The following is a 25728-nucleotide window of genomic DNA, read 5'->3' as shown; positions in this document are numbered from 1 at the left end:
GACTAATGGAAGGAAAATGATCAGGTAAGACCTAATTTCTCCTTCACCAGCTTATAGTTTTTTTCTGTTTATAAGTTTAAAAAAGGTACTCATCTGAAAGTGACTTAATTGTTAGGTAGAAGACTAACTGTGTTATTCTCAACCATATATTGGGGCTGTTAATAAGAAGTGTGTATGGGCTGTTCACTTCTTGGTGACATCATCCTAAGGTTAATGTACTCACTTTTTGTGCTGAACAATGTCACGTCTTGGTCTCTTTCTGAGAGTCACCTATAACATTTGCCACTTCTCCTTTTGACTTCTGTGTTGATTTGAATAAACTTAAGTTCTGTATCACCATCACCTTTCCAAAATATATCCTTCAGAGTTATACACAGATTGACAAGTAGCACTGTTTCCATTCCTCACAAAAATTAAAAATATTATTACCCCATTGTATTCCACAGGAGGTAGAAATGGTGGGAGTACTGGGCTATATGAGGCTAAAGAAGTAGCACAGCAGCAGTAGGAAGAGGTGAAGAGGTGATAGGAAACCATTGACAAACTTGGAGGGAGGGGGGAGAAGGGACATACAGTCTCACAAACTCTGTATGTTTCTTGGTTTGGCTCCCAAGCCAAACATATTTGTGTCCCCCCCTCCCCCCCGGGACCCGATCCCCCAACATCATTTCACCTCTCCAGAAGTAGCAGCAAAAAGTACACAGCCTAGCTGTGGGTATGATAACATTATAGTTTGTGAGTGAGCATGGGGGACTATGCAAGCACATGCTTAATGGTTTAGATCTGGAGATTTGCCAAGTTACCCAGTTCCAGGAGGGGAGTTTTAAGCCAGTACTGGATTTCTGCAACCCTATCCTTGTACATTATAGAACCTGAAGTGCTGATTTCAGTGGTGGTATTAGGGACTACAAATAGAGCACTGAATTGGGATATGTTAAAACAATAGGACTGGCCAAAAAGTCTCCCTCCTGGAGCTGAGTAACTTGGCAGCTCTGCAACAGTGGGCTGAAAACTAGGGAAGCCGGGTCAAATCATGTTCACTTTGTTGCCTCTGATGCAAACTAGAGATTCTAAAGATGGACTGCCCGAAAGAGTGAGATTTAAGCGTAATGTGCCCACGATATAAATTTACAAAGTTTTAACATGTGAAAAAAGGTTCACAAATGGAAAAAGCAAAATAAAATATTTTAGCTTTTTTTGATGCTCCTGAAAGAATATAGGCAGAGTGGAGGCAGCATTAGGACAGTGTTCAAAGGAATTTGCCCAAGTAATTTAAATTCCATGGGCTGGAAATTTCACAGAACTTCTTCACTCATGCCCACATTTTCAAAGGGAAACTTTATTTATATGGGAATGTCCTCACCAGAGACACAGAAACATATACAAGTGAATGCAATTTGTAGCTCTCTTTTCTAGTGTTGTTCTGCTGCTCATGTGCTCATTCAGATAGTGCCCCCCCTTCCCCCATTATATAAAATTCTGGCATTTGCTGCCATTCGTTTGGCTCAGCCTGACAGCAGACTCTTTCACACTTTCTCTCATTCTTTTTCAACAAATCTCCCCCCTCCTTCCCTACCAGCCCCAGAACACTCACTGGTTCTCTCCTGTGCAGAGTTCAGGTTCCCCCGCAGCCCTTGCAGCTCAGCCCATGCTTCCTGTGACTATTCCACCACAACCTCTGCACTGGAAAGGAGGGGGGGAATTGGAGAGCTTAAGTGGGCTAAACTCTGAAAAATATCACACACTTAGCCATCCTTTTGACTGTGAGAGTCCGATGCACAAAGGCAGCTGTAAAATACTGCAGCCTTGGTAAAATTTAGCGAATTGCCAACAGTGCACAATGGGGATCGCATGCAAATGAGCTGCACAGATCCCCCTTTGTGCATTGCTCGCGGTTTGTGAGTCCGAGCTGTCAAATGCATTTAACAACTCTGATGCACCTACCCCATACTTTAATTTTCCCTGGTGGTCCAGTGGACCTTCACCTCCTCACAAAGGAATAACAGGCTCCTAGCATTTGCATATAGACACTTCAAGCTAGGCTTAAGACATAAGATGGGAGAATTGGAATATATTGCACTGAGAGAAGAATTGGACATAATAGGCATCTGAGACCTGGTGGAAGGAGGATAACCAGTGGGACACTGTCATACCGGGGTACAAATTATATCGTAGTGATAAGGTGGACCAGATTGGGGGAGGAGTAGCACTGTATATTAACAAGAGCCTTGAATCAAATAGATTGAAAAGTCTACAGGAAACAAAAGATCCCTTGGAATCATTGTGGATCGAAATTCCAAGTGTTAAGGGGAAAAGGACGGTGATAGGGGTGTACTACCGTCCGCCCGACCAGGATGAGCAGACGGACGCAGTCATGTTAAAGGAAATTAGTGACGCTAATAAAGTAGGCAACACAATAATAATGGGTGATTTTAATTACCCTGTAAATATCGGAATATGTAGAATATAATATCAAATTTAACCAGTAGTTCTACAATTAAAGACAAGGTATTCAAAGGTGAAAGTGGTCATCAACAATGAAAAATTTGTGGAGAAAAAAGACCTCAGCGTTACTGGAGACACCTCTTATTTAAAAGGATATACCTTTAATTTAGAGAGGGCACCTCATTAATCATTAGTCATTAAAAAACTCCACATTATTTATATTCATGATACCAGTATCACTACACCCTTTCAAAAGAGTTAAACCTTTCTTCCCAAGGGTAATATTCTGCAGCCTAGTACAGTCAATGGTGTTAAGCCACTTGGATTACTGTAATGCCATTTACGCCGGATGCAAGGAACAAATCATTAAGAAACTCCAAACTGCCCAAAACACTGCAGCCAGACTTATATTTGGAAAAGCGAAATACGAAAGCGCTAAACCCCTAAGAGAAAAATTACACTGGTTCCCGCTGAAAGAATGAGTTGTGTTCAAAATCTGTACCCTGGTTAATAAAATCATTCATGGTGAGGCCCCAATATATATGTCAGACCTTATAGATGTACCAGCCAGGAACACACATTCCTGAACCTCCACTACCCCAGTTGCAAAGGACTTATGTATAAATCAATATATGCACTAGCTTCTCCTACATCAGCATGCAACTGTGGAATGCACTGTTAAAGGCCTTAAAAGCAATGCACGACTTAACAGCATTCCGGAAGTTACTGAAGACTAATCTATTCAAGAAGACATACCATAATGACCTATCATCATTGACCTAACATCTAAACTCTGTCAGAACCAGATAAAAGTGAATGCTCTTCTTCTGATTGCTTCAATCAATTTGTCACCAATGAACATTAATGATTTACCCCATTATCTCTTATACCGAAATGAACTGTTTATCTAACTTACTTTATATTGTACTTTAACATTTATGAACTTTAATGTAACACCACTCTGTATTTCTCATGCCGGAAATGGCGATTGCCAGTACGGCATAATGTAAGCCACATTGAGCCTGCAAAAAGATGGGAAAATGTGGGATACAAATGCAACAAATAAATACCTATGGGTTGAGACACTGTTATAAATAAGAAGTACCCAAAAAACTTGTTACTTATCTTGGATGTTGACCGTGTAATATTCTTCCACAGATTAATACAGTCTCTTAATCTGATTGTATACTTTCTCAAACCCCCGTAAGGGGAACCCTGTTTTGCCAAAAAAAGAGGGGGCTGCTTCAGGGGAAATTACTTTCTCAAACACATCCAAGCTGGTAAACGCCATGAGGTCTCAGTCTGCACGGGTACGAAATGTTCGTTATATTTGATTTTAATTACCCCCATATAGACTGAGTTAATGTAACATCAGGGCATGCTAGGGAGGTAAACGTCCTTGATGAAATAAAGGACAGCTTTATGGAGCAGCTGGTACAGGAGCCGACGAGAGAAGGAAAAATTCTAGACTTAGTCATTTGTGGAGCGCATGATCTGGTACAGGAGGTAACGGTCCGGGGGCCCCTTGACAACAGTGATCATAACATGATCGCCTTTGAAATTTGCTTTCAAAAAGGTAAGCATAGGAAGTCAAATATGTTAGCGTTTTACTTTAAAAAAGGAAGCTATGATAAAATGAGAAGAACGGTAAAAAAAAAAAAAAGAGGAGCGACTGAGAGGATTAGAAACCTACAACAGGTGTGGATACTGTTCAAAAACACCGTCCTGGAGGCCCAGGCCAAACATATTCCACGTATCAGAAAAGGAGGACGGAAAACTAAACTACAGTCGGCATGGTTAAAAAATGAGGTAAATGAGGCTATTGGAGCTAAAAAGGAATCCTTCAGAAAATGGAAGAAGGAACCGAATGAAGAAAATAAGAAGCAGCATAAGGAATGTCAAGTCAGACGTAAAGCACTGATAAGAAAGGAAAAGAGGGATTTTGAAAGAAAGATAGCTTTAGAGGCGAAAACTGATAGTAAAAAATTTTTAAAGATGCATTAAAAGCAGGAAGCCGGCAAAAGAATTGGTTGGCCCGCTGGATGACCAGGGTGTAAAAGGGGTGATCAAGGAAGACAAAAAAATAGCATAAAAACTAAATTAGTTCTTTGCCTCGGTCTTCACCGAGGAAGATTTGGGAGGGATACCGGTGCCGGACAGGGTATTCGAGGCTGACGAGTCCGAAAAACTTAAAGAAATATCTGTAAACCTGGAAGACGTAATGGAGCAGTTCTGCAAGCTGAAGAGTAGCAAATCTCCAGGACTGGATGGTATTCATCCCAGGGTACTGATAGAACTAAAAAATGAGCTGGCAGAGCTACTGTTAGTGATTTGTAATTTATCCTTAAAATCGAGCGTGGTACTGGAAGATTGGAGGGTGGCCAATGTAACGCCGATATTTTAAAAAGGTTCCAGAGGAAATCCAGGAAATTATAGACCGGTGAGTCTGACGTCGGTGCCGGGCAAAATGGTAGAGACTGTTATCAAGAACAAAATTACAGAGCACGTTCAAAAGCATGGACTAATGTGACAAAGTCAACATGGATTTAGTGAAGGGAAGTCTTGCCTCACCAATCTGCTGCATTTCTTTGAAGGGGTAAACAAACGTGGACAAAGGTGAGCCGGTTTTTACATAAGTACATAAGTACATAAGTAGTGCCATACTGGGAAAGACCAAAGGTCCATCTAGCCCAGCATCCTGTCACCGACAGTGGCCAATCCAGGTCAAGGGCACCTGGCACGCTCCCCAAACGTAAAAACATTCCAGACAAGTTATACCTAAAAATGCGGAATTTTTCCAAGTCCATTTAATAGCGGTCTATGGACTTGTCCTTTAGGAATCTATCTAACCCCTTTTTAAACTCCGTCAAGCTAACCGCCCGTACCACGTTCTCCGGCAATGAATTCCAGAGTCTAATTACACGTTGGGTGAAGAAAAATTTTCTCCGATTCGTTTTAAATTTACCACACTGTAGCTTCAACTCATGCCCTCTAGTCCTAGTATTTTGGATAGCGTGAACAGTCGCTTCACATCCACCCGATCCATTCCACTCATTATTTTATACACTTCTATCATATCTCCCCTCAGCCGTCTCTTCTCCAAGCTGAAAAGCCCTAGCCTTCTCAGCCTCTCTTCATAGGAAAGTCGTCCCATCCCCACTATCATTTTCGTCGCCCTTCGCTGTACCTTTTCCAATTCTACTATATCTTTTTTGAGATACGGAGACCAGTACTGAACACAATACTCCAGGTGCGGTCGCACCATGGAGCGATACAACGGCATTATAACATCCGCACACCTGGACTCCATACCCTTCCTAATAACACCCAACATTCTATTCGCTTTCCTAGCCGCAGCAGCACACTGAGCAGAAGGTTTCAGCGTATCATCGACGACGACACCCAGATCCCTTTCTTGATCCGTAACTCCTAACGCGGAACCTTGCAAGACGTAGCTATAATTCGGGTTCCTCTTACCCACATGCATCACTTTGCACTTGTCAACATTGAACTTCATCTGCCACTTGCACGCCCATTCTCCCAGTCTCGCAAGGTCCTCCTGTAATCGTTCACATTCCTCCTGCGACTTGACGACCCTGAATAATTTTGTGTCATCGGCGAATTTAATTACCTCACTAGTTATTCCCATCTCTAGGTCATTTATAAATACATTAAAAAGCAACGGACCCAGCACAGACCCCTGCGGGACCCCACTAACTACCCTCCTCCACTGAGAATACTGGCCACGCAATCCTACTCTCTGCTTCCTATCTTTCAACCAGTTCTTAATCCATAATAATACCCTACCTCCGATTCCATGACTCTGCAATTTCTTCAGGAGTCTTTCGTGCGGCACTTTGTCAAACGCCTTCTGAAAATCCAGATATACAATATCAACCGGCTCCCCATTGTCCACATGTTTGCTTACCCCCTCAAAAAAATGCATTAGATTGGTGAGGCAAGACTTCCCTTCACTAAATCCGTGCTGACTTTGTCTCATCAGTCCATGTTTTTGTATATGCTCTGCAATTTTATTCTTAATAATAGCCTCCACCATCTTGCCCGGCACCGACGTCAGACTCACCGGTCTATAATTTCCCGGATCTCCTCTGGAACCTTTCTTAAAAATCGGAGTAACATTGGCTACCCTCCAGTCTTCCGGTATTACACTCGATTTTAGGGACAGATTGCATATTTCTAACAGTAGCTCCGCAAGTTCATTTTTTAGTTCTATTAATACTCTGGGATGAATACCATCAGGTCCCGGTGATTTACTACTCTTCAGCTTGCTGAACTGACCCATTACATCCTCCAAGGTTACAGAGAATTTGTTTAGTTTCTCCGACTCCCCCGCTTCAAATATTCTTTCCGGCACCGGTGTCCCCCCCAAATCCTCCTCGGTGAAGACCGAAGCAAAGAATTCATTTAATTTCTCCGCTACGGCTTTGTCCTCCTTGATCGCCCCTTTAACACCATTTTCGTCCAGCGGCCCAACCGACTCTTTGGCCGGTTTCCTGCTTTTAATGTATCTAAAAAAGTTTTTACTATGTATTTTTGCTTCCAACGCTAATTTCTTCTCAAAGTCCTTTTTTGCCCTCCTTATCTCCGCTTTGCATTTGGCTTGGCATTCCTTATGATCTATCCTGTTACTTTCAGTTGGTTCTCTTCTCCACTTTCTGAAGGATTGTTTTTTGGCTCTAATGATTTCCTTTATCTTACTGTTTAGCCACGCCGGCTGACGTTTAGTCTTTTTTCCCTTTTTTCTAATACGTGGAATATATTTGTCCTGAACCTCCAGGATGGTGTTTTTAAACAGCATCCACGCCTGATGCAAGTTTTTTACTCTGCGAGCTGCTCCTTTCAGTCTTTTTTTCACCATTTTTCTCATTTTGTCGTAATCACCTTTTCTATAGTTAAACGCTAGCGTACTTGATTTCCTAGTTTCACTTCCTTCAATGCCAATATCAAAACCGATCATATTATGATCACTGTTATCAAGCGGCCCTCGTATCGTTACCCCCTGCACTAGATCATGAGCACCACTAAGGACTAAGTCTAGTATTTTTCCTTCTCTTGTCGGCTCCTGAACTAGCTGTTCCATGAAGCTGTCCTTGATTTCATCAAGAAATCTTATGTCCCTTAAGTGTACATTTGTTACATTTGTACCCCGCGCTTTCCCACTCATGGCAGGCTCAATGCGGCTTACATGGGGCAATGGAGGGTTAAGTGACTTGCCCAGAGTCACAAGGAGCTGCCTGTGCCTGAAGTGGGAATCAAACTCAGTTCCCCAGGACCAAAGTCCACCACCCTAACCACTAGGCCACTCCTCTACATTTTCAGAAGGCGTTTGATAAAGTCCCTCATGAAAGACTACAGAGGAAATTAGAGGGACATGGGATCGGAGGTAGTGTCTTACTGTGGATTAAAAACTGGTTGAAAGATAGGAAACAGAGTAGGGTTAAAAGGTCAATATTCGCAATGGAGAAGTGTAGTTAGTGGGGTCCCTCAGGGATCTGTGCTGGGACCTCTGCTTTTTAACATATTCATAAATGACCTAGAGATGGACACAACAAAACCAAATACCAAGAAAACAGACAACTAATAAAAATCAACACATCCTCATCCCTAAACGACCCATACCAATCAATCCAGCTAGGGTATGTAAACGCTAGATCAGTAGTCAACAAAACATCATCAATAACAGACTGGATCACAACAGACCAGCTTGATCTCTTATTCATCACTGAAACTTGGATTCATGACCTTAAAGATCCCATAATTTTAGATTTATGCCCCCCAGGCTACAAAATTACACACTGGACAAGGAACGGAAAAAGAGGAGGAGGAATAGCTATAATCTACAGATCCCAGTTCACCATTACAACCATAACCGATTCCATTATGCCCCAACTCAAAATTGCCTCAGTAAGAATCAGTCACCCAAACCTGCTGGAGCACCTTAACGCAGTCCTGCTCTATTGACCGCCAGGTAACTGGCAAGACTGCCAAACACACTTTATGGACTTCATATCGAACGCGTGCGTCTCTACCTCAAACCTACTTATAGTAGGCGATATTAATCTACACCTTGAAGATCCTACCTCAACAAGAGCCCATGAATACGTAGAATTTCTCCAACTATGGGATCTACACAGGCCAAATACGCAACAAACCCATACCAAAGGACATGCACTAGATATAATCACACATAAATTCGCCCCAGACTTAAATCTGACACCTATACTTCTCCCTCCTATGGCGAATAAAAGAATCGTCAAACAAACAACCTATACTACGAGGGGAAAAATAGATCCGTCAACATTCTGGCAACAGTTCTATGATAATGGATGGTCTATAAAGACAGTTCTCCGAGGACATGCAGGCTGCTTGTTCTGACGACTGGGTTGACGTCCACGGCAGCCCCCACCAACTGGAACAAAAACTTTGCGGGCGGTCCCGCACGCAGGGCACGCACACCGCGCATGCGCGGCCGTCTTCCCGCCCATGCGCGACCGTTCCCGCTCAGTCTTTTCTTTTCCGCGCTGGAGAGAGCCGTGTTCATCTCTCTGTCAGCCCCGGAAACTGGACCGCGCCTTTGACGCGAGTTTTCTTCGTTGTTTTCTTTGATTGTTTTATTTTGTTCTAAAAAAAAAAAAAAAAAACTTTGTTTTCCCCTCGTACTTTTAGCGGGGGCGCCTCGTTGCGGCCTTGTGGCCGTGCGGTCGGTTTATTTTTCGAGGTGTGAATTTTACCGCCACCATCGATGACTTTGACTTCGCCGACGCGATTTTTCCGTCGATGTCCTCGAAGGTCCCGAGTGGATTTAAGAAGTGTAGTCGGTGCGGCCGGCATATCTCGCAGACCGACACTCACGCTTGGTGCCTCCAGTGCCTCGGGCCGGAGCACGATACCAAGACATGCACCTCGTGTCTCGGTTTACGGAAACGGACACAGGTGGCGAGGCAAGTTCTTTGGGACCGTCTTTTCGGAACTTGCGCCGGCCCCTCGACTTCGACGACATCGGTGTCGACGGCCGGGTCTTCGGTACCGATGTCCACGAAATTGGCACCGACCCCAGGAGCACAGGTCCCGTTGGCCCGCCAGTCTTTCGGAGATGGCAGGGGTGAGCGGCCGCGTGGGCAATCGGCCCTGGTCACTCCCTCTACCCAGGGCCTTCGGAACCGAACCCTGTCGTACCCGATCCCTCGAGGCCGAGGGGGATCTACCTCCTCCTCTTCGGTACCGCCGAGCGCCGATGACTGGCACCGGAAAAAGGCTAAAAAACACCGTCATCGGTCGCCCACGGCGCATGTGGCTACCGGCTCCAGAGATGACTCGACACCGAGGAAGCGGCAGCGCCGGGAGGAGCGTTCCCCCTCGGTGGTAGAGGTATCGCTACGTCAGGGCACCAGCACTTCGGTGCCATCTCCTGGACCCGAGCAGATTCCGGCACCAGCACCTCTACTGGCCCCCTCACCTTTCCCGACAGCGGGCTTTGATGAGTGCCTCCGAGCCATCCTTCCGGGGATCCTGGAAGGGCTGATGCGCCAGACTGTACCAGCGCCGGGGGTGCTTGCGCCCCCCGGCGCCGGCGTGCTCTAGCCCGGTGCCGAGGCCTTCGACGCCAACACCGCTTGCGGTGCCGGTCTCGACCGCCACTCAGGTGGAGTCAACGTCGATGGAGGGAGCTTCATCCCTGCCAGCGCGGGAGTCCACCGCTCGACGACGCCACCGAGGACTCGGTGCCTCGAAGTCGAGCCGGGCCCGGTTGAGGTCTGAGCTACAGGAGCTCATGTCCGACACCTAGGAAGAGGCCTCATGGGGGGAGGAGGAGGACCCCAGATATTTCTCCTCAGAGGAGTCTGTGGGCCTTCCCTCCAACCCCACTCCTTCACCGGAGAGGAAGCTCTCGCCACCTGAGAGCCTCTCCTTTGCCTCCTTCGTCAGGGATATGTCTATCTGCATTCCCTTCCCTGTGGTCTCTGTGGATGAGCCGAGGGCCGAGATGCTCGAGGTCCTCGACTATCCATCACCACCTAGAGAGTCCTCCACGGTACCGTTGCACAATGTCCTCAAAGAGACACTGCTTCGGAACTGGTTGAGACCTTTATCTAACCCCACCATCCCCAAGAAAGCGGAGTCCCAATACAGGATCCACTCAGACCCAGAGTTAATGCGGCCTCAATTGCCTCATGACTTGGCAGTCGTGGACTCTGCTCTCAAGAGGGCACAGAGTTTGAGGGATACCGCCTCGGCGCCCCCGGGGCGGGAGTCTCGCACTCTGAACTCGTTCGGGAGAAAGGCCTACCAATCTTCCATGCTCGTGACCCGCATCCAGTCCTACCAGCTCTACACGAGCATACACATGCGGAATAATGTGAAGCAACTGGCGGACCTGGTTGACAAGCTCCCCCCGGAGCAGTCCAGGCCTTTTCAGGAGGTGGTCAGGCAGCTTGAAGGCGTGCAGAAAGTTCCTGTCCAGGGGTATATACAGTGGGGGAAATAAGTATTTGATCCCTTGCTGATTTTGTAAGTTTGCCCACTGACAAAGACATGAGCAGCCCATAATTGAAGGGTAGGTTATTGGTAACAGTGAGAGATAGCACATCACAAATTAAATCCGGAAAATCACATTGTGGAAAGTATATGAATTTATTTGCATTCTGCAGAGGGAAATAAGTATTTGATCCCCCACCAACCAGTAAGAGATCTGGCCCCTACAGACCAGGTAGATGCTCCAAATCAACTCGTTACCTGCATGACAGACAGCTGTCGGCAATGGTCACCTGTATGAAAGACACCTGTCCACAGACTCAGTGAATCAGTCAGACTCTAACCTCTACAAAATGGCCAAGAGCAAGGAGCTGTCTAAGGATGTCAGGGACAAGATCATACACCTGCACAAGGCTGGAATGGGCTACAAAACCATCAGTAAGACGCTGGGCGAGAAGGAGACAACTGTTGGTGCCATAGTAAGAAAATGGAAGAAGTACAAAATGACTGTCAATCGACAAAGATCTGGGGCTCCACGCAAAATCTCACCTCGTGGGGTATCCTTGATCATGAGGAAGGTTAGAAATCAGCCTACAACTACAAGGGGGGAACTTGTCAATGATCTCAAGGCAGCTGGGACCACTGTCACCACGAAAACCATTGGTAACACATTACGACATAACGGATTGCAATCCTGCAGTGCCCGCAAGGTCCCCCTGCTCCGGAAGGCACATGTGACGGCCCGTCTGAAGTTTGCCAGTGAACACCTGGATGATGCCGAGAGTGATTGGGAGAAGGTGCTGTGGTCAGATGAGACAAAAATTGAGCTCTTTGGCATGAACTCAACTCGCCGTGTTTGGAGGAAGAGAAATGCTGCCTATGACCCAAAGAACACCGTCCCCACTGTCAAGCATGGAGGTGGAAATGTTATGTTTTGGGGGTGTTTCTCTGCTAAGGGCACAGGACTACTTCACCGCATCAATGGGAGAATGGATGGGGCCATGTACCGTACAATTCTGAGTGACAACCTCCTTCCCTCCGCCAGGGCCTTAAAAATGGGTCGTGGCTGGGTCTTCCAGCACGACAATGACCCAAAACATACAGCCAAGGCAACAAAGGAGTGGCTCAGGAAGAAGCACATTAGGGTCATGGAGTGGCCTAGCCAGTCACCAGACCTTAATCCCATTGAAAACTTATGGAGGGAGCTGAAGCTGCGAGTTGCCAAGCGACAGCCCAGAACTCTTAATGATTTAGAGATGATCTGCAAAGAGGAGTGGACCAAAATTCCTCCTGACATGTGTGCAAACCTCATCATCAACTACAGAAGACGTCTGACCGCTGTGCTTGCCAACAAGGGTTTTGCCACCAAGTATTAGGTCTTGTTTGCCAGAGGGATCAAATACTTATTTCCCTCTGCAGAATGCAAATAAATTCATATACTTTCCACAATGTGATTTTCCGGATTTAATTTGTGATGTGCTATCTCTCACTGTTACCAATAACATACCCTTCAATTATGGGCTGCTCATGTCTTTGTCAGTGGGCAAACTTACAAAATCAGCAAGGGATCAAATACTTATTTCCCCCACTGTATGACACCTGTGATGTGGCATCTCGTGCTGCGGCCCAAGGTATAGTGATGCGCAGGCTCTCATGGCTGCACGCCTCTGACCTGGACAACCGCACCCAGCAGCGGCTGGCCGATGTCCCTTGCCGGGGGGATAATATTTTTGGTGAGAAGGTCGAGCAGTTGGTGGACCAACTACACCAGCGGGAAACCGCCCTCGACAAGCTCTCCCACCGGGCGCCTTCAGCATCCACCTCAGCAGGTGGACGTTTTTCCCGGGCCAGGCAGGCTGCACCCTACGCCTACAAGAAGCGTAGGTACACCCAGCTGGCCCGAAGGCCTCATCAGGCACAGGGACAGTCCCAGCGCGCTCGTTCCCGTCAACAGCGTGCACCTAAGCAGCCCCCGGCGCCTCCACAGCAAAAACCGGGGACGGGTTTTTGAGTGGATCCATGGGAACATAGCCGCCATCAAAGTGTCCGTACCGGACGATCTGCCAGTCGGGGGGAGGTTAAAACTTTTTCACCAAAGGTGGCCTCTAATAACCTCCGACCAGTGGGTTCTCCAAATAGTGCGGTGCGGATACGCCCTGAATTTGGCCTCCCCTCCACCAAATTGTCCTCCGGGAGCCCAATCCTTCAGCTCCCATCACAAGCAGGTACTTGCAGAGGAACTCTCCGCCCTTCTCAGCGCCAATGCGGTCGAGCCCGTGCCACCCGGGCAGGAAGGGCAGGGATTCTATTCCAGGTACTTCCTTGTGGAAAAGAAAACAGGGGGGATGCGCCCCATCCTAGACCTGAGAGGCCTGAACAAATACCTGGTCAAAGAGAAGTTCAGGATGCTTTCCTTGGGCACCCTTCTACCAATGATTCAGAAAAACGATTGGCTATGTTCCCTGGATTTAAAGGACGCATACACTCACATCCCGATACTGCCAGCTCACAGACAGTATCTCAGATTCCGCCTGGGGACACGGCACTTTCAGTATTGTGTGCTGCCCTTTGGGCTCGCCTCTGCCCCACGGGTGTTCACGAAGTGCCTCGTGGTGGTTGCGGCGTATGTACGCAAGCTGGGAGTGCACGTGTTCCCATATCTCGACGATTGGCTGGTCAAGAACACCTCGGAGGCAGGAGCTCTCCGGTCCATGCAGTGCACTATTCACCTCCTGGAGCTGCTGGGGTTTGTGATAAATTACCCAAAGTCCCATCTCCAGCCAGTCCAATCTCTGGAATTCATAGGAGCTCTGCTGAATTCACAGACGGCTCAGGCCTTTCTTCCCAAAGCGAGGGCCTACAACCTCCTGTCCCTCGCTTCCCAGACCAGAGCGTCTCAGCAGGTCACAGCTCGGCAGATGTTGAGACTCCTGGGTCATATGGCCTGCACAGTTCGTGTGACTCCCATGGCTCGTCTTCACATGAGATCTGCTCAATGGACCCTAGCTTCCCAGTGGTGCCAGGCCACCGGGAATCTAGAAGATGTCATCCGCCTGTCCCTCAGTTGCCGCAATTTGCTGCACTGGTGGACACTTCGGACCAATTTGACCCTGGGACGTCCATTCCAAATTCCGCAGCCCACGAAAGTGCTGACGACGGATGCATCTCGTCTGAGGTGGGGAGCTCATGTCGATGGGCTTCACACCCAGGGACTGTGGTCCCTCCAGGAACAAGATCTTCAGATCAACCTCCTGGAGCTCCGAGCGGTCTGGAACGCCCTGAAGGCCTTCAGAGATCGGCTGTCCTATCAAATTATCCAATTTCGGACAGACAATCAGGTTGCAATGTATTACATCAACAAGCAGGGGGGCACCGGATCTCGGCCCCTGTGTCAGGAAGCCGTCGGGATGTGGCGCTGGGCCTGCCAGTTCGGCATGCTTCTTCAAGCCACATACCTGGCAGATGTAAACAACAGTCTGGCCGACTGAGCAGAGTCATGCAACTGCACGAGTGGTCACTCCATTCCAGAGTGGTACACAAGATCTTCCGAAAGTGGGGCACTCCCTCGGTGGACCTTTTCGCCTCTCAGACCAACCACAAGCTGCCTCTGTTCTGTTCCAGACTACAGGCACACGGCAGACTAGCGTCGGATGCCATCCTCCTCCATTGGGGGACCGGCCTCCTGTATGCTTATCCTCCCATACCTTTGGTGGGGAAGACCTTACTGAAGCTCAAGCAAGACCACGGCACCATGATTCTGATAGCGCCCTTTTGGCCCCGCCAGATCTGGTTCCCTCTTCTTCTGGAGTTGTCCTCCGAAGAACCGTGGAGATTGGAGTGTTTTCCGACTCTCATTTCGCAGAACGACGGAGCGCTTCTGCACCCCAACCTTCAGTCTCTGGCTTTCACGGCCTGGATGTTGAGGGCGTAGACTTCGCTTCGTTGGGTCTGTCTGAGGGTGTCTCCCATGTCTTGCTTGCCTCTAGGAAGGATTCCACTAAAAAGAGTTACTTTTTCAAGTGGAGGAGGTTTGTCGTTTGGTGTGAGAGCAAGGCCCTAGAACCTCGTTCTTGTCCTGCACAGAACCTGCTTGAATACCTTCTGCACTTATCAGAGTCTGGCCTCAAGACCAACTCAGTAAGGAATCACCTTAGTGCGATTAGTGCTTACCATCACCGTGTAGAGGGTAAAGCCATCTCTGGAGAGCCTTTAGTCGTTCGATTCATGAGAGGCTTGCTTTTGTCGAAGCCCCTGTCAAGCCTCCTGCAGTGTCATGGGATCTCAACGTCGTCCTCACCCAGCTGATGAAACTTCCTTTTGAGCCACTGAATTCATGCCATCTGAAGTACTTGACCTGGAAGGTCATTTTCTTGGTGGCAGTCACGTCAGCTCGCAGAGTCAGTGAGCTGCAGGCCCTGGTAGCTCATGCTCCGTATACCAAATTTCATCATAACAGAGTAGTGCTCCGCACTCACCCTAAGTTCCTGCCAAAGGTGGTGTCGGAGTTCCATCTTAACCAGTCAATTGTCTTGCCAACATTCTTTCCCAGACCGCATACCCGCCCTGCTGAACGTCAGTTGCACACATTGGACTGCAAGCGAGCTTTGGCCTTCTATCTGGAGCGGACACAGCCCCACAGACAGTCCGCCCAATTGTTTATTTCTTTCGACCCCAATAGGAAAGGGGTCGCTGTCGGGAAACGCACCATCTCCAATTGGCTAGCAGATTGCATTTCCTTCACTTATGCCCAGGCTGGGCTGACTCTTGAGGGTCATGTCACGGCTCATAGTGTCAGAGCCATGGCAGCGTCGGTGGCCCACTTGAAGTCAGCCACTATTGAAGAGATTTGCAAAGCTGCGACGTGGTCATCTGTACACACATTCACATCTCATTACTGCCTGCAGCAGGATACCCGACGCGACAGTTGGTTCGGGCAGTTGGTGCTGCAGAATCTGTTTGGGGTTTAAATCCAACTCCACCCTCCAGGACCCGAATTTATTCTGGTCAGGCTGCACTCTCAGTTAGTTGTTCTTCGTAGGTCAATTTCTGTTATGCCCTCGCCGTTGCGAGGTTCGATTGACCTGGGTTCTTGTTTTGAGTGAGCCTGAGAGCTAGGGATACCCCAGTCGTGAGAACAAGCAGCCTGCTTGTCCTCGGAGAAAGCGAATGATACATACCTGTAGCAGGTGTTCTCCGAGGACAGCAGGCTGATTGTTCTCACCTACCCTCCCTCCTCCCCTTTGGAGTTGTGTTTTTCTCCTCATTCCTTTGCTTGTCATTCAACTGAGCGGGAACGGTCGCGCACGGGCGGGAAGACGGCCGCGCATGCGCGGTGGGCGTGCCCTGCGTGCGGGACCGCCCGCAAAGTTTTTGTTCCAGTTGGTGGGGGCTGCCGTGGACTTCAACCCAGTCGTGAGAACAATCAGCCTGCTGTCCTCGGAGAACACCTGCTACAGGTATGTATCATTCGCTATACAAACCAATTCCTCCAGGAATGGGACAATAGATGCAGAAACATATTAGACAACATAGCACCACTTCAAATCAGAACCTCACACAGGAAGAACTCAATACAATGGTTCAATGAAGAATTGAAAAAGTTAAAAATGCAAGTTAGAAGGTTAGAACGAGCATGGAAGAAAAAGAAAGACGACGACTCATTCACCGCTTGGAAACAAATACAAAGAAAATATAAATACGCCATAAGACAAACTAAAAGACTATATTACAAAACTAAAATTGGGCCTAACTACAGGGACACACATAAACTATTCCAACTCGTGAACAAACTACTAGATACTACATAGGTGACTTCTAATAGCACAGACAAACCAGCAGCAGACAACCTCGCGAAATACGTAAAATTTTATCATTAAATTGTGATGCTCTGGAGCTGTGCATCCCATGGAGTACCTATTAGAATACAAATGAGCTCATTGTAATACATTTGCATGAAGTTCTCGGTTGCTGCTAATAGCACTCATTAGAGCCACGGAAAACCCCTTTGTGCATTACTAGCTATCTGATCGTTTGCTTTAGACTGGCTAGAACCATTGTAAAGCAAACGTTAATAGCATGGTAAGCTTTGTTTATCTGGCCCTGAGACAGGTAATTTACAAATTTTTAGAAATCTGAAAAAATCCAGACAATTGGCAATCCTAGCCTCCTGAGCACATATGACAAGGCCGCCTCCTAACCTTTTGGCGATTCAGTGTATCCACTGAAGGTCTTTTGCACTATTGTGCTGTCTGCTGTGTTGCTGACATGGGAAGAGGCCAACTGTATCAAAGGTAAAATAGCATGTTGTGGCAGTGCTGGGGTTATTTGTGAATACCTTGAAGGCCCTGACCGCACTCCACTGTTTGCCTGGAAAAGTAGGGCTGGAGCAGAACACTCTTCCCTGCCTGGTTCTGAAATCTGAAAAGTAGTAGGGGAATTGTGTTCCAGGTCAGAAATTTTTTAGTCCATGTATTAACAATATTCAAGTCGCACTGAATTTCTTATTTCTTACAGTTGACAACTTCTTTAACCTCTTACCTCTTTTTGTTTTTAGTTGTTAAAAATATGAACGAGCGATATAAATTCTGCATCACTTTGAGCAAGAAACTAACAGAAAAGTTGAACCGTTTCTTCTCAGACAAGCAGAGATTTGTGGATGAAATCAATAGTGTCACTGCAGAGAAACTGATCTACAACTGTGCTGTGGAAATGGTAATCTCTATGAATTAAATTTGTTTTAGTCCTTCCTGTGTGGAGGGGAAGCTGATATTGACTGTATGTTCAGAATATAATGCCTTGTATATTTCTTTATATATTCACTACATGGCCTTGTGAGAACAGAAGGCTTTCGCAGATACTTAGGGTGTACATAGTTGGATGGCAGGAGTGGAGAAGTGGCCTAGTGGTTAGGGTGGTGGACTTTGGTCCTGGGGAACTGAGGAACTGAGTTCAATTCCCACTTCAGGCACAGGCAGCTCCTTGTGACTCTGGGCAAGTCACTTAACCCTCCATTGCCCCATGTAAGCCGCATTGAGCCTGCCATGAGTGGGAAAGCGCGGGGTACAAATGTAACAAAAAAAATAAAATAAATTGTCAGTTTCGGTAGTATTTTTTACACCAAGTACCACTGTACAAAACGAGGTTCTCTTCCTTTTCCTTTTTCTGGTTCAAGGTTCAGTCAGCAGCACTGGATGAGATGTTTCAGCAAACTGAAGACATCATGTATCGTTACCACAAAGCCGCCCTGCTGCTAGAAGGCCTGTCCAAGATCCTGCAGGATCCAGCAGATATTGAAAATGTGCACAAGTGTGAGTATTAAGTGCCTTTACCACTTCAAGGAGGTGAATATGCCACAAATTCTAGGAAGGTCTAAAGTCTTCCTTTAATGCATTGTGGTCTACAGTAGGTAGCCAACTTTTTGCCAGAGAGAACCCAAATCCTGCGCCCGCTTCCTGTCCCTCCCTTATACCCTACCCCAAGTCCTTTGCTATACTTACTGTTGCACCCTACCCTTGTCCTGCCCCTCCCCCCCCCCCCCCCCCCCCCCCCCCCCCCCCCATAGCCAGCTTTCCATACCAGGGTTGCCATCTCAGAAGAAAAGACACATGTGCATACATTCTTTGATTATTTCATAAACCTTGTCTGATGTTAAGACAAACTTAAAATTATATTAAAGCTTTGATGTTCCCTCAGTAAGGCCAACATAAAATTGCTCCAAAAAAAAGCACTATGCACATACTTGTGCAAAAAAAAAAAACCCTACTCAGAACCTTACCATATCGTAAGAGCACTAACTCCCAGAACTCAGAGCAACAGCTTTATCTGTGAACAGGCAGCAGTCTAAATATTACATCGGGCCTTAAAACACCAATACATCGTCTAGTGAGAAAACAGAGCAAATGAGGCTGCTGCAGATCTCTACACATAAACTACATGCTGGCAGAATACCGCAGCTTGGTCATGTACGCAAAATGTAAATATGAAACAAGGGATACACATATGAAAGCAAAAATTGTAAACCTCAAGAAGTTAGAATTGCATTTACATCAATACTAGAGAAATAAAAACTAAAGGAAACATCAGAGATGGCACATTTTCCAAAGCTGACATGTTCCAATTAATAAATTCAAAATAAAATACTTTTCTATTATGTAGCTTCCCACTATTCCAGAACCTTTGGGATAGTTGTTTCCATCAGCCAGCAAGTGGAGACAGAGAACTGAAAACTGAGCTGAGACATCTCTCTCAGCATCCAGTCTAGCTCCTCAGTATTTTCTATGTTTAGCAGATGGGTGGACACCCTTTTCAGTTTCTGGTTATGAGTGATTTGCTCCCGGTCCAGTTGGTCAACTGCTCCTCAGTTGAGCTTTGCAGGTGGCTTGAGTCTACAGAGTCATATCCCTGCTTCTGGTACCCTGCAAACTTTCTTCTTTCCTTCCTTCATCTCTCCCCTGCTTCCTGTAGAGCTGCTCTTTTCCATCACAACCTTTAAAAAAAAAAAAAAAAGAGGAGAGGAGCATGGCCTTGAACCTTTCTCATTTGGGGTAAGACTTGTGCAGACTGTGAATTTAGAGGGAGCAGCCAGCAGTGGTAAGTCCGGCTAAAGTTAGAACTGCTTGGAGGGTTGCAAGTTCTAATTGATGCAGGGGAGGGATCCTGACTCACTTGAGACTGCGTTGTGCTGCGCTTGTGCCAGTCATGGTGAAATGCATCTCTCACGAAGGCAGTTAAGCGGTTTTCCCACTGTGGGACCCACTGGCCAGTTTTGGGGTGTTGCTGTGCGTGCAAGCCGTGAATTCCTTAGGATGGGGGGAATCAGTTGGAGGCAGCACCTCTTCAGATTTGGTGCAGTATCCGAATATGCTGGGGACGTTGTGCTCTCTGGCAGGGCTGCTAGTGTGCAGTTTAATTCAGGAGAATGTGGGAACGTGCACCATTTTGTAGGGGCTGACTGGCAGAGCCTCTGTCCGGTCACACATGGAGCACAACTGCCATTTTACAGGCTCAGGGCCTGACAGAGCATTCAGCTGCATCAGGATCTTTGTTTTCTCCAGAGTTTATATTGCTCTTACATCAGGCCTATTTACTGAAGCAGGGACAGTCAGAGTTGCTGCACAGTGCTTCAGTTTCTCACCCTGCCGCCCCTCCAGCTCCTAAGAGATCTTGTTTAGGCTCATCTGTCCACTCCTGGAGGTCTGTCTCTGCTTCTCACTCCTTACCTGATGTGGCCTCAGTGTATTCAGAGGATCCATCATTGAAGGAGCTGTTAAAGGAGGGAGATGAACCAAAAGTGCTGAGATGGTTTCATAAAGAGGAGATCAGTACTCTTATTTCTGCGGCATTGGCAGTGCTCTCCATTGAGTAGCCTTCTGCTTCGGTGTCCAGTTCCATCTTTGTCGATCATGAGTGGACTTAGAGGTCCTTCTAAGTCCTTCCCGGTGCATCCATACATTCAAGACCTGATTACAGCATAATGGGTCTCACCGAACTTTGGGCTAAGAGTGGAAAGAGCCATGACTTGTTTCTGGGGCCATCTACAGAAGATATTTCTTGGGGCTCCTGGATATCATTTGATTCTTGCAGGGAACTGGCCACTTGTGGCCTCCCTTTTATACTCTGTGTCCAGAGTGAAACCTTAATTTAGTCATCGAAGTTGTCATTGAAAGATCTTATGCTAAAAACAGTGTTTTGGTGGCTGTTGCATCAGCATGTAGATTTTCAGAGCTTCAGGCTCTTTCTTGTCGTGGGATTCCTTCCTCTTCTTTTTGGAGGCGTGGGTCTCGTGCATTGTTCCTTCCTTTCGTCTGAAAGTGGTATCAGCTTTTCACCTCAACCAATCTGTGGAGTGTCTGTCCTTTTGCAGAGAGGACAAAGATGCTTGATATTTTTCCTTGAAGCTTCTTGGTCTGCATAGAGTCCTCATTAGATATCTAGAAGTCACAAATGAGTTTTTTTTTTTAATCGGACAGACTGTGTTTTATGGTAAGCGAAGACTTGATCTCATGGCTTCCAAGCCCATGGTCAGCTTATTTCCTTGTGGGGAAGCAGGCTTCTCAGGCTATGCAAGCCCATTCTATGAGACTTACAGCAACATCCTGGTCGGAGACTGCCTTACTGTCTCCAGCAGATATTTGCAAGGCGGCGACGTTGTCGATCCTGCATACCTTTGCCAAGCACTACAGGGTGGATGTTGCAGCATGCTCAGAAGCCAGTTTTGGGGTTTCAGTTCCCTGGTTGGTGGTGCCAGGATTCCACCCACTCTAGGGATTGTTTTTAAACATCCCGCAGATTCTGGAATAGTAGGAAACTACGTAATGAAAGGAGAAATTAAGTCTTACCTGGTGATTTTCTTTCCATTAGTCCTTCCTACTATTCCAGAGGCCATCCTGAAGTTTTTGAGATATTTAGTCGATGTAAAGTGGCAACTGTCACCTTGCATGGAGATTCCTGCATATTTCTTGTTCTCTACAAGTTGTCCAGAGATAAGAGGGGTCCATGTTTTAGGTTAGTGAACTGTTTAAGGTGGTTGCGTTTGAGTTTATCCTTACTGCTTGTCTGTGTAAATACTGAGGAGCTGGACTGGATGCCAAGAGAGATGTTGAAGTCTCTATCTGCACCTGCTGGTTGATGGGCACAACTATCCCACAAGTTCTGGAATAGTGGGAAGGGCTAATGGGGAAAAAAATATCAGGTCAGACCTAATTTCTTGTTTTCTACCTTTGTCATTTGAGCATTTTATTTTTCAATTCAATTTGGTCCATATGTCTCATCTGTGTTTCCCTCTTGTCTTTCCAGGGTCCATTTGACATTTTTTTCTCCATGTCCACCATCCATGTTTTCTCTGACTCTGTCTTGTCCAGTATCTTTCCTCTATGTCCCTATGCCTACCTTCCCCTCATATTCAGCATTTGCTCTCTTATTGTCTCTCTCCTTCCCTTGTATTCAGCATCTTCCCTCTTTGTCCCTATCTTGCTCTGGCCAGTATCTCATCCTCTGTGCCCCTATCCTTCCACCTGTGATCAGCATTGCCCCTTCTGTCCCTGTTCCATTTTTTTCTTCATGACCAGCATCTCTTCTCTATGCCCTGTTCCTCCCTCTCTTCACTTCTTGCTGTACCCCCCACCCCCAGGTCCAGCATATCTCCCACTTTCTTCCCTTTCCCCCTCTTGCAGTCTGTCATATCTCTACCTTCATAGGGTCCAGTTTCTTTACTCCTTGGCCCCTCCCCAAACCTGGTATTTCTTTCCCTCCTATCCCCTTCGCTGTGTGCGCTATCTCTTCTCCTCCCCAGTTTGATCTCTCTGACTCCCCTCATTCTCCATTCCCAGTGGGTCCAACATATCTCCTCCTGCCCCCTCTCCCAGTTCCATCATATTTCCATCACACTACCCCTGAGTCCTCCACACTTGCCTCGATCATCGGCATAGTGACATTCCCTGTGCTGTGTCCAGCCCATACAGAAACAAGTTTGTATCAGAGGAGGTGGGGTACAGCAATGGGAAGGCCCCAACATTGGCCAGAGGCAGTCTGCCTTAATAGTTATTGGTGATTGAGGCAAGTCTGGAAGTCCAGATGCTGGACTCATGAGAGTGGAGTAGCAGGGATGAGGGAGGTATGCTAGATTTGCAGGAAAAGGGAGGGGCAGAGAGAGAAATGCTGGATGAGGGGGAAGAGAGACGAGTTGCATCATCATAGACAAATGGCATTTTATTGCTGGTTTTAGGGGTCTGCCAGTAGCTGGCTTGGCTATTGGAAAAAAATGACCAGGCTGGCTGAAAGCAGGCCAATTTGGCAACCTTACAGAGGCAGTTTGCCCCATGCCTACCTTTGTGGCTGCTAAACAGTTTACTTTGCTGGGGCCTGGAAGGGATAATTCCTCCAATATGGGACCCTTTAGGACCACTTACCTGTTCAGCTTTACCTGGTAATGACTATTGACCTCCCTTCCCTTAAAATGAGCATAAGATCTCTATAACATCCAGCACCTGATTAAAACAGTTTTTAGGTAAGACCTAACTTGCAGCAAATCTTATGGGCTATACAAATTGTCCAGAAACAAGACATTAAAATAACAAAATTGCATTTTAGGAGAACAGCCCAAATGGTTTCAAAATTACTTGGCTCTTTCAACTTGCGTTTTGCAGTCATTGTGGACCAGTCATAGGAAGCATGATTTTGGGTTAGGACAATTCAGAAATGGTGGCAAAGGACCCAGAACCAGTACTCAATTTCTATGGCTAATTTTTAAAAATACTTAAGTGCCCTATTCTGGTTAAATGCAGATTTGAGTTTTACCACAAATAGGAAGCTCTGCTGCTAGAAACAGCTATTATATATGTGCAGGGCCGGCCCAGGGCAAGATATCGCCTGAGGCGGAGCCAACATTCCCCCCCCCCCCCCCCCCCCAAGATGTTTTACCTCGTCATGGTGGTATTCCAAACTTGGCAGCGATTCCCATAGGCTGCCCTGCCACCGCCGGCACCCGCCTCTTCCCTTTACTGCAGCTGCCTGAGCCTCTGACGAAACAGGAAATTACTTCAAAGAGGCGGCCACAGTAAAGGGAAGAGGCGGGTGCCAGCGGCAGCAGAGGAGCGTATGGGAATAGCTGCCAGGTTTGGAACGTCACCATGACGAGGTAAAATGCTGCAAAGCAGCTTCCCGAGATGGCACTCCTGAAGAGTGCCGCCTGAGCCCCCCGCCTCGGGTGGCCTAATGGTCAGTCCACCCCTGTATATGTGGTTATAAATAACTGTTTATGTTGAGCAATCTGTGCTGTTCAGTCTGTGGAGTTTCAGTCTTATTGACACTAAAAGTACAAAATGTAATAGAAGCATTATGCAATGCCTGCTTTGTTCTGTCAGTTTTACTGCCCTAATGTCTCTGAAACCAGAAATGTTTACCGATGTTTCTGTTTTGCAGATAAAGCCAGCATTGAAGGAAGGCTGTCAGGCCTCTGCTATGGCACCATAGCTATCTGATCAGTAGCAGCATCGTGAGGACCAGGCATTAAATCAAGGGACCACATTCTAGTAGCACTGTTCATCGGTGTGTTTACTGTTACAACATAGAGAGATGGTCTCTTGTCCTATTCCCAGTGAACAGTTTTATACAGAATTCAAACTGGGACAACCAAAGAAGGGGAAAAGATTGACTTCAAAAAAGGAGACAAGCTTCCTAATAGCTGAATGTTTGTAGACAGAACTTGCCTTACTGGTCTATTCACTCCTTCCTGTTGCTGTCTTCAGAGCAGAACTGAAACAAAACGACCTTCTACATTTTGTTTAATTTTTTTTACATGTATTCAGCAAGTCCTTGAAGATGAAGTTTTATTTTTTGTATTAGAAGACTATTGGCCACAGTCATCTGAACTTTTCTTTAGAGAATAGACACAATGTATTTTTTGGGATGGAACATTGTACACAGATGTTTTGTAAAAGCTGGCTGGTTTGTGGTGGTGATTGGTACCAGAACATCTGGAAAGAATGGTTGCAAAGGAGACTGATAATTACATACTCAGCATGGACCATTTAAACCTCTAAATTGCAGGGATCTTTTCTGACTTCACACTTACAAGTTCTGGAGAAGATTTGATGGTCCACTGACTAAGTGTGGGGGAAGGTGGGAATGCACTTTATAGAAGGAAGAGGAGGTAGTCTGTGGGAGGAAGAAAGGATTGCTTCATCTATTAATTTCCAAGCAGTCTTATCTTTTATGGATGCAGCTACATGGTCTTCTTCCCAAAATGTCATATTGCACTAATTTAATAGCGCATCCTCTAACTTTTTGCAGAATGAAAAAAATGTTCTAAACAATGTAAAGGCACAATTGACTTTGCTGGAAAAAAGTTTTTCATTGTATATAACATCCTATTTGGAATATGACATGTAGCTTCTTAGAAACTTTAAGGGAAAAACTGTAAACTTTTATTCATGTGATCTTTTCCATTTTTTTACTTGTTTGTCTAATACTTGAGTGACAAACTATGAATTTTCTTGTAATTAAAGTTTAGATTTGTTGACTGTTTGCTTATTATGCCAGATGGATATACATAGGTTTTGTTGCCCTTTTCCTTGTGCATGAAATATGTCCATCAATGCCTGTGATCTTTTTGGATATGTTGGTAACAGCTTAGTAAAAAATGTTTCTTGGACAGTGTTAAATAATCCTGTGATAAGATTTGTGAAGGAGACACTCAAGAAACTAAGAGAGAACAGGCTGAGACAGCAAAGTACTGGAGAAATAAAACCAGATTAGTGTAAACGGCAAAAGGCCAAGTTGGCTAATTTTTAGATCACTGTGCAGCCAGTCCCCAAGTACTGAGGCAGGAGCTTCTTTCCAGGGATGGTTCCAGCCTTTTTATGTTTGTGAGAGGAGGCAGTTTTGTTACTCAACTGCTTAAATACTTGAAAACCATTCTTCAGAATGGAATCATTTTAATCCTTGATTAAACACACAGATATAAAATCTGACTCTAGTTGTATGGCTTTCATGCATCCATACTGTTTGTGTACTGAAAGAAAACCATGTGTTTTCCTTTACTTTGACAAAAGTAATGTAATAATTTTTATCTTATTTATCTGTATGACAATTCCAATTAATTTGAAAGTGTTTATTTATAAGAAAAAAATATATATATATATAAAATGTTTGTATTTTTAGGTCTTTAATACAGTGTTTCTACCTCCCATTTGTAACCGCATGCATTCTTGAAACTAGGTAATAACTCACTGAATTGTTGCATAATAGCATTTTTATTATGGCCTGTATAAATGTATATTAAGGTTAAATAAA

The 25728-nt window shown here is 46.1% G+C and overlaps 1 protein-coding gene across 4 annotated transcripts in view; it reads left to right on the top strand.

Moving 5' to 3' along the window:
- The window catches only part of ULK2 (unc-51 like autophagy activating kinase 2), a 219040-nt gene extending 193312 nt beyond the window's left edge, over nt 1–25728 (top strand). For all 4 annotated transcript variants that reach the window (XM_030222096.1, XM_030222094.1, XM_030222095.1 and 1 more), the window contains 3 exons: nt 17492–17649; nt 18110–18245; nt 23857–25728. In XM_030222096.1, the coding sequence (XP_030077956.1) occupies nt 17492–17649; nt 18110–18245; nt 23857–23915 (353 nt within the window). In that variant the 3' untranslated portion in view covers nt 23916–25728. The remainder of the gene's footprint in view (nt 1–17491; nt 17650–18109; nt 18246–23856) is intronic.

This window comes from Microcaecilia unicolor, chromosome 13, assembly GCF_901765095.1.
Source record: "Microcaecilia unicolor chromosome 13, aMicUni1.1, whole genome shotgun sequence".
Classification (NCBI taxonomy): Eukaryota; Metazoa; Chordata; class Amphibia; order Gymnophiona; family Siphonopidae; genus Microcaecilia; species Microcaecilia unicolor.
Note: the sequence above shows the minus strand (reverse complement) of the source record. Positions and strands in the feature narration are given on the sequence as shown.